We start from the raw sequence: 14,455 nt of genomic DNA, 5'->3' as shown, positions 1-14,455 counted from the left end.
GTAAATATCAAAAACAACCAACTCAACCAGCAACCTGCCTAATTATTTCCCTCTAGTACGTTTTTTCTAAACCTTTTTCTCTGAACTGTTTAGAGCGTCCACAACAAAGCAAAGAGCAAAAACCAAACTAAAAAAAAAAAAAGTTTTCTCTATGGTCAATCGCAACTGCAAAGGAGTAAAATTTGGTTAAGCAAGTTTAATCCATGTATGGTTGTATAATACACGTCGCACACTAGTAAGCACCTGATTTGGGCGTACATAATGCTCACGCCTGGTGTAGGGCGTACTTTAAACATACGTTTGACATCAGGCTAAGGTTTAACAATCGCCCCAGCCTCCGCTTGGATTCAGTATTCTTTTCTCAAACTATGTGACAACAAAGTTGGACTCCATGAGTCAAGCATTAGGATCAACAATATCGACAGTTAATCCTTTCTTGTACTGATTGGTCGGTTCCAATTTGAGATATTGATAAATGAATTTCACTCATTGTTATATCTTCAATTGTGGAAAATTTGGACCACGTGGTACTGGTGCCATAAACCTACATGATTTGAAAGACGAATGATATGAAAGTAGTGAAATTTTTCTGATACACAAATGAAATTAATTAGTAGTAGTGACGAAATGCTTAACAAATTCATGCACATACATATATATGAAAGATATTTGTTGCAATAAAGTCAATGAAAGATAGTCGTTCCAATAAAATGATAGGTTCGAAAATATAAATCAATTATCGAAAATATAGATTTTACCGTTACACCTAGACAAACTTATAACGTCCGCGCCACACAGGCGTACATTCACGACTGATATTAGGCGGACGTATTGAACGTCTGGTGGGGAGAACGTTATATCACCATCCCACATAGGCCTACACCATGCATGATATCAGGTAAACGTAATTTGTACGTCTGGTGGGGCAGATGATATATATACACATGTCTTGTTCGATTGGCCATCAAGCAGATGCTTTATATGCGCCTGTTGCGCGACTGATATTATACCACGACCTACTATCAGACATACACAATACCTCTGCTTGAGCAAATATAGTTTTTGGTCAGGTTTTCAGACCAGATTTGGTCCCAAATCTTAGAAAATCCGATCAAATTTGGTTATCCTCCAAACCACTACGATTAGGTTTTTGACCAAATATGGGTTTGCTCCAAGATTATGGACACTCTTAAGTTATTTCTCTTCTCAAAAGTTCTAAGAAATATAAATATGTCTGTGTTGCTTGATTTTATTAATGAGGACAAGATTAATATAAACTAGGTTCTCCACGGTACTATAAGTTCATTCATTATGACTAAACATAATCATCGTATTCAAAAAAAAACTAAAGCAAATCATTTCTCAAAGAAAATAATTATTTTGGTTTTTATTGGGTTTTTTTCACGAACTTTCAGTGTTTTTTCTTTTTTGTATTTTTGGTTCTTTTGTAATGTCAAACCAAGACCAACCACCTAGGATGTGTTTTTCGACTTTTGGGTTTCTTGGATTATTTTTTTTCGATTTATTGTTTTCTGGGTTTTTCATCAGTTTGGACCAAGTTCGATCCTAGATGAAGATCGAATCATGAGTAGCCTTAATATTAGATATACTTAAGCGAAGAAAATTTTTTTTTGGTGTAATTTGGTTTTCAATCCAAAAGATAAAATCATTGAACATAAATGAAGACAACTTAAGAATATTTGTGTTTATGATTATGGTGTTCTATAATACTTTCAAATGGAATAGTTCATGTAAAGACCCTCAAGTTCGTCAACGCTATTAGACTAGTCAAGAGACGTCTAATAACTCGATTAGTGTAACTCGAACATTAGTTATTAGAGATTAATCTAACAATGATATAGATACGAAAATAGTATCGCTGAATAGATCTCGAAAAGTTACGCGGGATGGACTACTGGAACGTGTCAATCAAATATCGGATGAAGAAGATATTATCAGTTTTGTATGAAGGAGAAATAAGTCATTTTCCTTTAAACTGCCTGGCTCCCCTTATCGTTTGGAAAGATACCTTTATCATTGGTCGCTGGCCTTGTCACCAGAAACGTGTCGAAGAGAAATCAGTTTCTCTTATTTCTTCTTCTTTTCTTTTTCTTCTTCTTCTTCTTCTTCTATTCTCTTCTTATTCTTTCCCTTTCTGCTTCTCTTCTTCCTATTCTTCACCGTCGATGATTCTAAGAGAGGATTTTGTGAGTTTGAGATCAAAAGCTTAGGGGAAACATTAAGGTTTGGTTGTTGGTGGAGATGTTGATTTTAATTGAGCACGGGAGAAGGAGTGATGTTGTTATAATTGGAATTAGGGTTTGTGGTGTTAATTAATGTTCTGAAGATTTAGAAGATGAATTAAGGAGATATTGTTGATGAAGAATCATGGGTAGAGGTTTAATTGAAGCTCTGAAGTTATTCTAGGGAAGAAGCAGAGTTAGGGTTTCTCAGTAATTAAATTAGGGTTTCAGTAGAGTCGCAGAAGTGGATTCGAATATGATATTGATACTCTAGAAGATCAATTGAAGATGGGTTTTGTGTTAATTTATCAGTTGCGCTGTTGTTGATGAAGAATCGATGAATTAGGGTTCCTCTGTAAATCAAAGATGGTGATGAAGGTTGTTGGGTGTTTGTAGGTTTGAGATGATTGTTCAATTAAGGCAAAGGAAGAAATAATTTGACCTCAGTTGCCTGAGCAACATTGATTTGAGGTAATTGCTCATATTAGTAATAATCAATTCAAGTTCTTTATTGAGTTTATGAGTTTCTTAATGGATTAAGAATTGACATGGAATTATTGGTGGTTGTGGATATGAGTTGTATGAGATGTTGCAGGGAGTGTGTGGTTTTGATTGTAGTGATAATCTGAAGTAGATGTTGAGAGAGGTGATGCTGTGATGATGGTGTTTAACTAAATTGTGGAAGAGTAGTGTTAGTTGTGTTAAGATGAAAGTGATATTACTTAGAAACTAGAATGGTTGTCTGAGTTGGGATTGCAGATGGTTTGTTAGGTGCAGCTGTAGAGTAGGTTGATACTTTGGTGGTGGGTTTGAGCATAGAATGGATGCTATAGAAGTGTATCTAGAAATGAAGTTGAGTTGATAGTTATTTAGATAGATGATAAGGATTTGCAGATGTAGATATTTGAGTTGGTGATTTAGGGGTTCAGACTGAGGCAGGTGGTATGTGATGCAGTTGAGTGTTACTCAGCTAATAGTGGAGATAAGCTTTATGTGTTGCTTGTTGAATTGTTTGAATTGAAATACAACTGTGACCGTTGGGAATGGAATGGAATGAGATGAACTGACATTGATGTTGTTGGGGTTTTAGCTCTGGCATTGCAGTTGAGCTGTTGGGTTTTTTCATTGGGGTTTTGAACTGAACTAAGTTAAAGTAGTCGTTAGCTTGGCCGCAACCGATGGATTATGTTTGTAGAATGAATGTTGCCTGGGATTAGAATTGCAAGTGGTAGGATTCTGAGGTTGTATGAATAAGATGATTTGTGACTGAAGCTTTGTATTGAGGGATGGATAAATGTGTTGAGATGATCTGTCTCTGGCATAAAGCTGCAATTGCAGGTAGACATAGTTATATTGTAATTGGAATTCAGAGTTTGTTTAGTGTATTGAGTTCGTTAGTATAATTGTAATGTTTGCACTACTCTAGTCTTACCAGGTTATCTGTTGCACTAGGTTTATGCACTAGTGTCTTTTGACCTGTGCAATGGCTCAGGACAGTGTGTTTTTAGTTCAAGGCAGAACCTGACTGATCTAGCTTGTCCCTGACTCAGATACCTGACTGAGTCAACTTACCTGACTCAGACATTTGACTGAGTCGAGTTAACCCTGTAAACTGAGTTGAATCGGTTTGACTCAGACTTGACCATATTGACCTGACCATTGACCCTGGACTTTTGACTTGATGTGGACGGTTTGTTGACCCCTTTGACCGTCAGAGACCGTTAGTTGACCCAGTTGGGCCAGATCTTGTGTGAAAGACTGGTTTAGTGGGCTTGGGCTTAAGGATAGTATTCTTATTTGATGTTTTGGACCCTTATGGTCCGAATTAGCCTTTGGTTTCTTCTACAAAGTTGTAGATACTCTTTTGACTTAGCTAGTGAACTATGGAATCGACCTTATAGAGTTAGTAAACCTTAGCTATGTTAAAGATGGAGAATAAAAAGGTGTAAAGTGATAAATGGACTTAAAACCATTATATAGACTTGTATGATTCTTGTGTGAGCCATTTTGGCTATGTTCTTAGACTTCTTGTGTGATTAACAGTTAGTTTATTAACAACGATCGATTCAAAAGATGAACCAGTGGATCGTGGATCTCGAGGTAGGCGTGGCTTGTCATCAAAAGAGGTGGGAATACTTTAACTCTTTTGTGATTATTGTTGTTTTCTTTTACCAATGTTTATGTTTAACAAATTCATGCATTATCTGACTGTGTATTCCATGCATTGTTTTATTTAAAATTCTGAAAGTACTGATGATTTCTTTTAAATCTTTCCATTGCTTGGAAAGGAATTGTAATGCTTTGTTTGTATTTATGAATTGTTTGGGAAATGAGAATTTACATCTGTGGTATATAGGATACTGCTCATTCATTTATATCTATATGAATTCGAGCTTTTATGCAATCACTAGGTGCGGGACGAGTCACCATATAGCTATCTAGGTGCGGGACGAGTTACCATTATTATATATTGTTTGGAAGGAGTTAGTTCCATATACATGATTGTCTACTTCTGTGAAATTGATTGTGCTTTAACGTTTAGGGAAAACATGAATTGTTTTCAAATCATTTTCAATAATTACTTGAAATTTAAATGTTATTCCTACGGGGCACCCCTTTTAGGGATGATGTGCTCACCCATTCCAACTTTCAGTTTTAGAGACAGATCAAAGTTGCGCAGCGGAAGCTTCGAAGAGTTGATTTCATTAGTTGGATAACTTCTACTATGTTTATTATATTGCATATTGTATTTGTAAACCTAATGTCTATTGTATATGTATCATTTGAGATGACTTCTTGTATATATATGTTTCAGAGCGGGTTAGTTTTGGGTTAAGTTTTGTAGCACATTTCTTAGTTGAATGATTAAGTATATGATTTAGATTTCTAGTGCCTCTATTTTTAGTTAATCTCTTGGATTAGTCAGCTGCTAACTTTGGGGGCGCTACAATTCACTTTAGAATTTTCTGAATATCTTAGAGGTAAATGTTTTAATCAATTTAATTTATGGTTGCTATAATGAGAACCTACAATTTTTGAGTAATCCAGAGATTAAAAACGCTTTAAGACCGAACCCTAACCTTTTGGTAAGGATGATTGTTACCACCAAGTACATAATATTCGACGACATTTAATCACTCAACTGAGTTCAAAATATCAATTAAGAAAGTAAATAACTTATTTTCTTCATAAATCAAGTTATCATGAAAAAAAAATTCAAGAAATTTATCTCAGCTAACTGAGTGTAAATGCTCTGGATTTGTGAGGTTTGCTAGCTTTGTCTATTACAAACAGACTTACAAGACATTATCTATTCGATCCAATGAGAATTCAAATATGCTTATCTGTTAGAGGCAGATTGGTATCAAAAATCTGAGTGTACGTGCTCTGTATTTGTGAGATTTGCTATCTTTGTATATTTCCAACAGACTTCCAAGCCTTGATTTATTCGATCTAAAAGAAATCAAATAGGCCTACTGTTAGAGGCAGATTAGTATCAAAAATATTCACTTAGGTTGTAAAGGACGTCATCTATGGTAATCAATTACATAGATCCCTGCGAAGTGTAAGAGATGCAAAGAGCACGACTGCAGCTAAATTGCTTGAAGAGTGAATTTGGGTGTCAACTACATTCTAGTCTGAAGTCTGATAGTAATCTAGTGTCTGTAGCGACTTAATACAGTTCAGTATTCAAATTTAAGATAATTTTCACGAGGTGTATAGTGTTTAAATACTAATACAATAGAAAGTTATAATACTTATCAGATTGGGTTGATCGAGGAGAGAATCACACCTTCCTTAAAGATTAATATATCTGTGCATTGCAATGCTGGCAGATTTATGAACATAGTCTTCCAAGATACAACGATCACGCCTTGTAGTAAGTAACACTACAATACTACTTAGCCAACAGATTGATAAATTACTGCACTCTTAGACACGACTCAAACTCTATAAAATTCTTGACACCCTTTATTTTTTAAAACTTGTGAAAAATCATCCAAATCTAAAACAAGAAATGTGTATTATAGAGTTAATAGTGACTCTACGAGGTGTCTCTTCATAAATAAGTGTAGTTACCTAAAATCTGTGAGAGGCTAAAAGTGGGTTTCTAGGATTTATAAATGTGAGTTACAAGAGGTTGAGCACGAACAGTATTCGTCTAAACCACACACAAAGGTCGTTCAAAGGCTGCTTCAGTCACAAGGAAGGAGGCCTAGGGCCGATCTTAGGAAGGGAAGCAGATGAAGAGAGAGATCAGAGAAAAGGAATTTATTGTTGTGGGAGGTTATGAGAAAGTTGTGTGTTCACTTGGAGAAATATAGGACCTATTTATAGTTGAATTGTCTAATCTAAGGTCGGTGAAGATGGATTACTTGTCGTTCGGATAAATAGGCTGGGTATTTCTCACATGTGTCGTAGACCGCCAGACTAAAACCCTAATTCATATCCCTCAATTTATATGAATCCTTTGCGGTGATGTGTTGACAAAGTTTTTTTTTTCTTTATAGCCCGAGTTGACCAAGATAGAGAAATATTCTCTGATTTGTGAAAATGACTATGATAAGTCATGTGAAAGGCAAAAAATGCCTCAGAATTCATGTGTAGAGTGCGAGAGGAGCTGAGATTTGGCTTTACCTCTTTGTTTCCGGTCACGTATGTCATATGGAAACCATATTATTGCTTATGGGTCCATTTGTTGAGCATGCGGAGCTCAAGGGAGCTTATCCACGTTTTTGGATAGACATGTATAGTTCAGGTCCAATTTATTAGTCGTGAGTGTATTTGAGACGTTGATAAAGATTCCCAATCCCTAAGTGAGGCTTTTTCCTTGGTCTTATGCTTGTATAAGACTCTTCAGACGAGCTAGCTCAGCTCGGATGAGGCCATCTGAGGTTTGGACGATGCGACTGAGGCCTTATGAGATTTGGCTCACGCGATTGAGTCTCTCCGAAGTTAGCTGGGACATGTTCAGGAAAGAATTGAAGGATTGCACGCCTAATAATGTCTCTGCGAGACTTTGGCTCACTTTTGTTTTGACCAGCGTGTCATGCAGAGGTGTGCTAGGAGCTCAATTGTGTCCGTACAATGGGGCTGACATGACCAGTATATGTCGAAAGGGTATTTTAAGAGTCTGTCTATCAAAAGGGTCCAGAGGCAGAATAACCAGCTTATCTCGCGAGGATGTCCTAGGAATTATTCGGAAGCCTCAATAAGTCGAGTCAGAGCCTAGAGTAGACATGACCAATGCATATCGCGATGATGTACTATGAATCAATCCTTGATCTCAAATAGCGTGAGTCATGCTTACATGAGACATGCATATCTCCGTTCTGGGTCATAAGTCCACCGAGGACGTTTTTACGCATCTACAGAGCCTGCATGACCAGCAATTAATATCTCGTTGAGAATATAAACTAGGAATCATGGCATCACAACCAGCTGCCTCTCGCGAAGACATACTGAAATTATGGTTGTTCTGGTTCATAAGTCCGCCGGGGACATTTTACGCTTTACAGAACCTACATGACCAACAATATCTTGTCGAGGATGTGTACAGAGAGTCACGGCATCATGAGCATCAATGTCTCGCGGGGACGTATACTACAAATCGTGGTTGTGGGTGCCTTGAGGACCAAGGGCTTAGTCTCTACCGTGAGACTTGAGTTTTGTCTTATAGGGCAGATCTTGTCTTTTTGGCGATGAGGATCAAACTTGTCTTCGGAGCTTGCTTTTTACGTCCAATCCTCTCTCATTTTAGTCTTGCTAAACTTTTGAAGACGACTTGTTAGCTCAAAATGATGACCCCACCCCTAGTTATGGAAGTACCTTTTGTCCCTTATCTAAATTTCACCATCTACAATAAATAACGCCACATATCTGATGGTGACTCTCTGTGACACCAATTCACTAAGTGTCTAATGGATGAAGAGGCGTGACCCAAACACACCTCTTGGAGTTTAAAATTTGAAAAAAACATTCACTCACAAATAATTTTTGACTCAAAAATTCCAACAATATAATTGTAGGAACAACAAAATTACTAGCAAGAATTATGAGGCAGGGAGATGCTAGGTTGATGCTGCACACTCAACTCAACCCGCGACAAGCCTGATTTTTCTAAAAGAAATTGAGATCCCAACCCGTTTATGCTTAATTGGAGCCCCTAGCTAGACTTTCATCCCTATAGCAAGATTTTTGACTCTGCGGTGCTATGGGGATAACAGTTTGCATATTATCCACTAAGATACTTTGTTCACAGTAAATGATGGATCGGGTAAGAACACTTGTGACTTTAACTTGGACACTTCCAAGTGATGAGTCCATTCACGGTTAAAAGAAGGAGCGAAGAACAAAAATAGTTAGGAGTTGGTGTTGAATATTTTCGTAAAAATATGCATTTTGTTTGCGGCTACGACTAGGGTTGGTTTTAGTTTGGAAACCTAACTCAAATTTTATTGAAATTTGAATGGACGCGCCCAATAGATACGAGTGTTTGTTTCTTTGAAAAAAATCAACAAAACTGATTGTTTTCTTCTCCACTAACGGCATCATCTTAATCTTAAACGATGTGTTGTTGACATGGTCAATGAAGTACAATCCTTGAATTCGATTACGGTGTTAGACTTCATTGAATACTGAAGGCATAATTCATTAACCTGTTGTACTCGCCAATTTATAATGGGAATACTGTCTAAAAGAATCGAAAGATCTTTAAAGTCCGGAACTCACCACTGTTATATGTTTTTTCATCGTCTGTTATAATCCAATTTTCCAATAGTTGGGACTTCGAATTGAACAACCAAAAATTGACACCCTAGTAACAAGAAATTAGATTTCCATGCTGTAACTGCAACGCTGTGATGGCATGGGTCATATTCTAGTTCCGTTGTTGCTTAGTTGTGATCCCCTTTCAGTGCTGTTACAGAAGATTCCAACCGTGCCAATAAGCTGAAAAACGTCGCATCAGTTGGTGGTAGGAAGATCGCAGCTAAACATGCCATGCTATGTGCGCCCCCTTGGATTCCCACCTCATGTCGATTTAGAAAGCAACAATGGAGACCCACCCTTATCAACAACCCTTTGATGATCAATCCCATTCATTCATTCATGGAACGATCCACTTTTTATTTATAGAAATTGCCGTCTGTTTTAGATTTTGATCATTTCAGTCTTTTCTCTTACAGACTTTTACACGACATGTTTTTTGAACGATGGAAACTGGGCCTATGCTAGTAATGATTAGATAAAACTGAACCCATTATGTCTCCAAAAAAACACACTCGACCCATACACATACCATACCCTCTGCATCAGGTGACCATATATATATATATATATAACTATATAAATGGTGTGACAGTGATTGGTAGTTTTCGCCTCATCTTCACAGTTGGAAAGTTGACGGTATAATCTTCCTCGTCAATCACCCATCTGCAGTAACAAAATTACATATTACAGTTTAAGCTAAGGCCATCCAGGAAATTGATGCTCCAGGTGGAGTTTAAATTATATATGCTTTAAGCTTTAGGGTAATTTAGTTTGCCAGTGTACCTGAAACGAGTTACAAGATGATGCAGAAAGATTGCAATTTCTAGTCTTGAGAATTCGAGTCCCGGACAAAGTCGATGACCACCTCCAAATGGTGTAAAACAGTTGCCACTTCTTCCTTGTTTATTCTGTGAATAATTTCCAAGAGAAAACTTGCATAAGAATAACTTGCATTTTAGTTGCATAATTGTTGGTGCCTAAACCCAGAAAGTAGCTAGCAATAAAGCGCGTAGGATTCATCATTGGAATCCAAATCCGACTGCAACTAGTACTACTGAGTGGCGACTACCTAGTAGTGGTGTTCTCACTTTAGGCTTTTTGAATATGAAGCGGCTGCTTTACTCTTTTTGGTGACTTTTTTGACCAAAGCACCTCACGTAAGTGTTGGAATCGGAATGCTAAACCAATATAATTTGATTCAGCCATATATAATTAATGTCCACATTTATGTTACTTTAGCTCTGCGTAAATTAATGATTAGCATACATGTTCTAAAAGTACCGAGCACATTGGAACACTGACTAGTCGACTTTTTTTGAATTTAATTAACAAAACATAATCATCTAAACATATGTGAATTAACATACCTGTTGCTGCCATCTCCAAGGATCAAATTCATAAGGGTTGTCATAATTCTCTTCATCCATGTGAACTGAACTAAAAGAAGCTAACACACACCAACCCTTAGGTATCAAGTAACCTGCAAATAAGTAGATAATTAATACTTAGATTCCTTTGATATGTACAGAGACATATGTTTAATGGTAATATAATTTTTTACCTTTAATTTGAACATCTTTGAGAGCTTTTCTCCACACACCATTGATTATGTTTGCCATTCTCAGAGTTTCACTAATCACCTGTAATAATAATTTAGATCCAACATACATTATCAAAATCATTAAGAGTTAAACTACTGCTTTAAAACCATATCTGTTTTCCAATTTAGAACTCACATTTTGAGTAAATGGCAATGACATGTAATCTGTCCAAACGTAATCTTCACCAAGATTAGCCTTTTGCTTCTTTAACTCCATATTTTCCTCCTACATAAGAATCATACACATACTCGAACGTCAATACCGTCGATACTGATACAAATAATCAAAAGACTCACTCAACAATCTTTGAGACTAATGTTAATACTATCTTTTGATATCACTGTAATACAGTGATAAAATCATTGGCTGATAACACAGTTGGCTAATTTTACTGCAATTAACTTTTATTCGGTGTTTACTTAGGGGGACAAAGTTGTCGTGAGAGACTAATTACAAGGGTACACTAGAATGACACCGTGATATAAGATGGGCCTCCCTAGATATTACTTACAGTCGTCCCCACTTGATGGACCATCTTTCCTTAGCTACTAGTCATAATTATTACCGTAACCACGTATATCCGACTAATTAGGGTTGTTGATTATCTGATCTAACGGTCAACCACCATCTACAAGTACTTTCGTTTCACCATAATGGGATGAGGTGTACGACGGACGTGGTCCCGTGATTACATGAGAACACGAACGATAAAAAGATGTACTAAAGTTTGGACCAAAATGTAAAAACCGAAAAAGACATTTTTCTTTACTGAGGGGTCCAACCCAACATCATTTCCGCATCTCCGAAATTCCGTTACGTTTGCACTCGTGCGCATGTTGGACTATTTCCATGCAAGAATTTACCCAAAGTCAAACAATTACCCTGTGGGCCCACCCGCTCCAAATAGTAAATCCGACATTCGAGGCCCACAGAGCAGTCAAAGAGTCGGATTAAAATTGGTTGGTGTAAAAGCTGACCTTTAGTTGTTGTAGAGCGACTTGATTGTGGCTGAGATATTTAACGGCAAGAGTCATAACCATAGGGACAGAGTCTTCACCAGGGATCATCATCTCAATTAGATTGCCCTTTATGAAATCCAACGGCAGTCTCTGCATATCATTAGATTCTCCAGAATCAAGCAGCAAAGCATCTGCCGCGTCTGCCACAACAAATCCCTCATCTTCATCTCTGCTTGTCTCCATTTTCATTTTCTTCTTCTCAAGTACTTCTTTCACCATTTTCATCAACCTCTCCTTAGCCTAAAAAAACATTAACATGCAAAACAGCATGCATTACACTATTTGAAGTGATATTTCTCGATATTGTTTTTGTAAACCAAAACTAGAAGTAGGTGGTTACCTTCAAAGATTTGTATAGCCTGGTACCTGGAAGTTTAATAGGTAAACAAACCAGGCCTTTAATGAATTCTCCAAATTCTCTTCTCAGAAACTCCATGTCTTTCCCTGGACTTACACTCATCAAAACCCTAACCAGTACCGGAAATGTAATCTGTTCAGAAAAAGACACGATCAAAAACTTCAATAGAATTTATCAGAATCATCCCTAACCTTTTTTTTATGACCACCATAAATGTCATCCGAAAAGTTATGTCACCAAATTAATTTCCGACTTTTCGATTTAATTAAATTAAATATGAGAAAATAATTTGTCATGCTACAAATGAAGCATAGAGTGATGTATTTACTCACATTTTTTGTTTCTTCTTGGATGTAAATAGTTCGATTACTCGTCCAAGTATTCATGGTGAGATCAACAAAATTCTCAATTTCTTTTGTAATTCTAGCTTTAAGCTGAGGAGACTTAAGAAAACCACCAATCAACCCATGCACTCTTCTTTGAAGAATACCATTCATTTGCAATATCGAAGATTTACCAAACAATTCTGTAATAGATTTGGGATAATACGGAACAAATGTATTTCCATTTATGTTCTGCAAAACAAATTTGTTCACATCAGGGTCTGTTGACACAATTATAGGTCTACCCAAAAGATGTGACTTGAATACTTTTCCATACCTGCAAAAAAAAATTAAGAACACTAATCAATAAAATTACTAAGGGATTCCATGAAATGAATGAATCAAGGACCCCCATGTTGGCATGTTGTGTGAAATGATTGTAGTGAGAGGATATACATGACCTATGCTATGCTATGTATAAAAGTTGTAGTAAACAACAACAACTGCAGTTTGGAAGCATAAAGGAGTCAGAATGACTTCTCTTTTCATAATTTTTTTTTTCTTGTTGATGAGAAAAAATGAAAGATAAGAAGAGAAAGTTAGGTCATACCAGAAGGAGACTCATCAGTTAAGAGACAGTGATCTATGCCTGAAGAAGTAATATTAGGTCTAGTGTATCTACTTTTCTAGGATTGCAGAGAAATAACTGCATACCTTATTGTAAGCTTTGCTGTTGTTTTTTTTCCAAAAAGAAAAAATCCTATTAATTCATCAGCAATTTTATCATCTTGTGATAAAAATAACACTGGAAAAGCACAGTGAAAAAGATAGAAAAACACTAATTATTTGGTGGCCATATTAGCTGGTTAATTAAACAAAATGAGTACCTAACCACTAATTAATTGATTTACTAATTGTTAATATTCTCTAATGCATTAATAATCGAAGCAGCATTAATCCAGTCAAGATGCTCTAAGAAACCTGGATTAATTACTCTGAAATTCTAAAAAACTTACCTAACCATGATCCATCCTAAAGGTGTTTTGTTGCCACCGGGATAACTCGCCGTGTAAACTAGTCCTATGTTCTAACAAAGACTGTGATATTCCGGGCTTCCGGCCATAACTTAAAAGATGCAAAACGAATTGAAAGAGGAAGAGGAATATAGAAAAGAAAAAAAAAAAAAAAAAAAAAAAGAGATGAACGGATGAATAATGAATGACTTACAAGGGTACGCGTTTATCCATGAAGCTAACAGGTCTAGAAGTATAACCACAAGAAATGAAGTCAAGAGTTTCTCCAATGAATGGCCATCCTGAACTTCCCTTTGGAATTGTACCACCAATATCATCATGACTGTTAATCTCTCCTTGCTGTTTTTCTTTTTTCTTCATCCTTTTGCTACTGTATTTCCTCCACCACCAATATCCAACACTTAAAATAACCAGAACCCAGAATCCTAATAACACCCAGTTCTTCATCATTTTCTCCCAACTAAAAGCAGATAACTTTGTACTTAAAGCACCTAATTGTAAACCCTAATATGGCTCCTCTCCTGTATAGCTGCTAAAAATTTGGTTACACACCTGTAACACAAAACGAAGACCCCCAAATTTGAAGAAACAAGAAATATACCAGTAGTTATGGATTCTTTTTTTCTCTTTCAGATAAGGAAATAAATCAAGTATTTGAGAAGTTCCAACTCATGCAAATTTCTTGTACATGAACTTAAGATGAAAGAAGATTCTTCATTAATAGCACCATTTATTAGCAGTATCCAAGTCCCAACTCACTCAAAAAATTCTCTTTATTGATAAAGAAAAATGAATTTACTTCTTTAATAACGCCATTAATTAGTTACCTATCTAGCTTAGCCCATCTTTTACATTTACATGCAGTATGGTTCAACCAGAGAGAGAGAGAGAGAGATGGGGGGTGTGAGATAATGAAGGGTTGGGAGGGGGTGGGTCTCTATTTGTAGCAAAGATAATAGGACACACTTATGCATTTTGTCTTTACTCTATTAGGTAACTTATCCAAACAAACACAGTGGATTATGGGGACTTAAAATCAATACAATGGAATGGAAACAAAACCTTCTACAGAATTTTCATTAGACAAAATTGATACATGTCCGTTT

At 36.4% G+C, this 14,455-nt stretch overlaps 1 protein-coding gene across 2 annotated transcripts; it reads right to left on the bottom strand.

The window, feature by feature from the left end:
- Nucleotides 1-8,985: 8,985 nt before the first annotated feature.
- On the bottom strand, nt 8,986-14,240 carry LOC113288714 (3-epi-6-deoxocathasterone 23-monooxygenase-like). Of its 2 annotated transcripts, none has more exons than XM_026537832.1 (9): nt 13,543-14,240; nt 12,325-12,652; nt 11,975-12,124; nt 11,593-11,874; nt 10,751-10,840; nt 10,576-10,654; nt 10,382-10,494; nt 9,798-9,922; nt 8,986-9,677 (listed from the first exon to the last, which is right to left on the bottom strand). In XM_026537832.1, the coding sequence occupies exons 1-9, from the start codon at nt 13,797-13,799 to the stop codon at nt 9,587-9,589; spliced, it is 1,515 nt and encodes a 504-aa protein (XP_026393617.1). In that variant the 5' UTR covers nt 13,800-14,240; the 3' UTR covers nt 8,986-9,586. The 2 variants fall into 2 exon arrangements, with proteins under 2 accessions (XP_026393617.1, XP_026393618.1); XM_026537833.1 differs by lacking the exon at nt 13,543-14,240 and adding an exon at nt 12,653-12,749 and having other exon boundaries at nt 12,325-12,567.
- Between the last annotated feature and the right edge of the window lie 215 nt (nt 14,241-14,455).

Source organism: Papaver somniferum, chromosome 6 (assembly GCF_003573695.1).
Source record: "Papaver somniferum cultivar HN1 chromosome 6, ASM357369v1, whole genome shotgun sequence".
NCBI classification, from domain to species: domain Eukaryota; kingdom Viridiplantae; phylum Streptophyta; class Magnoliopsida; order Ranunculales; family Papaveraceae; genus Papaver; species Papaver somniferum.
The sequence above is the reverse complement of the archived record's forward strand: the minus strand, read 5'-3'. Positions and strand labels throughout refer to the sequence as shown.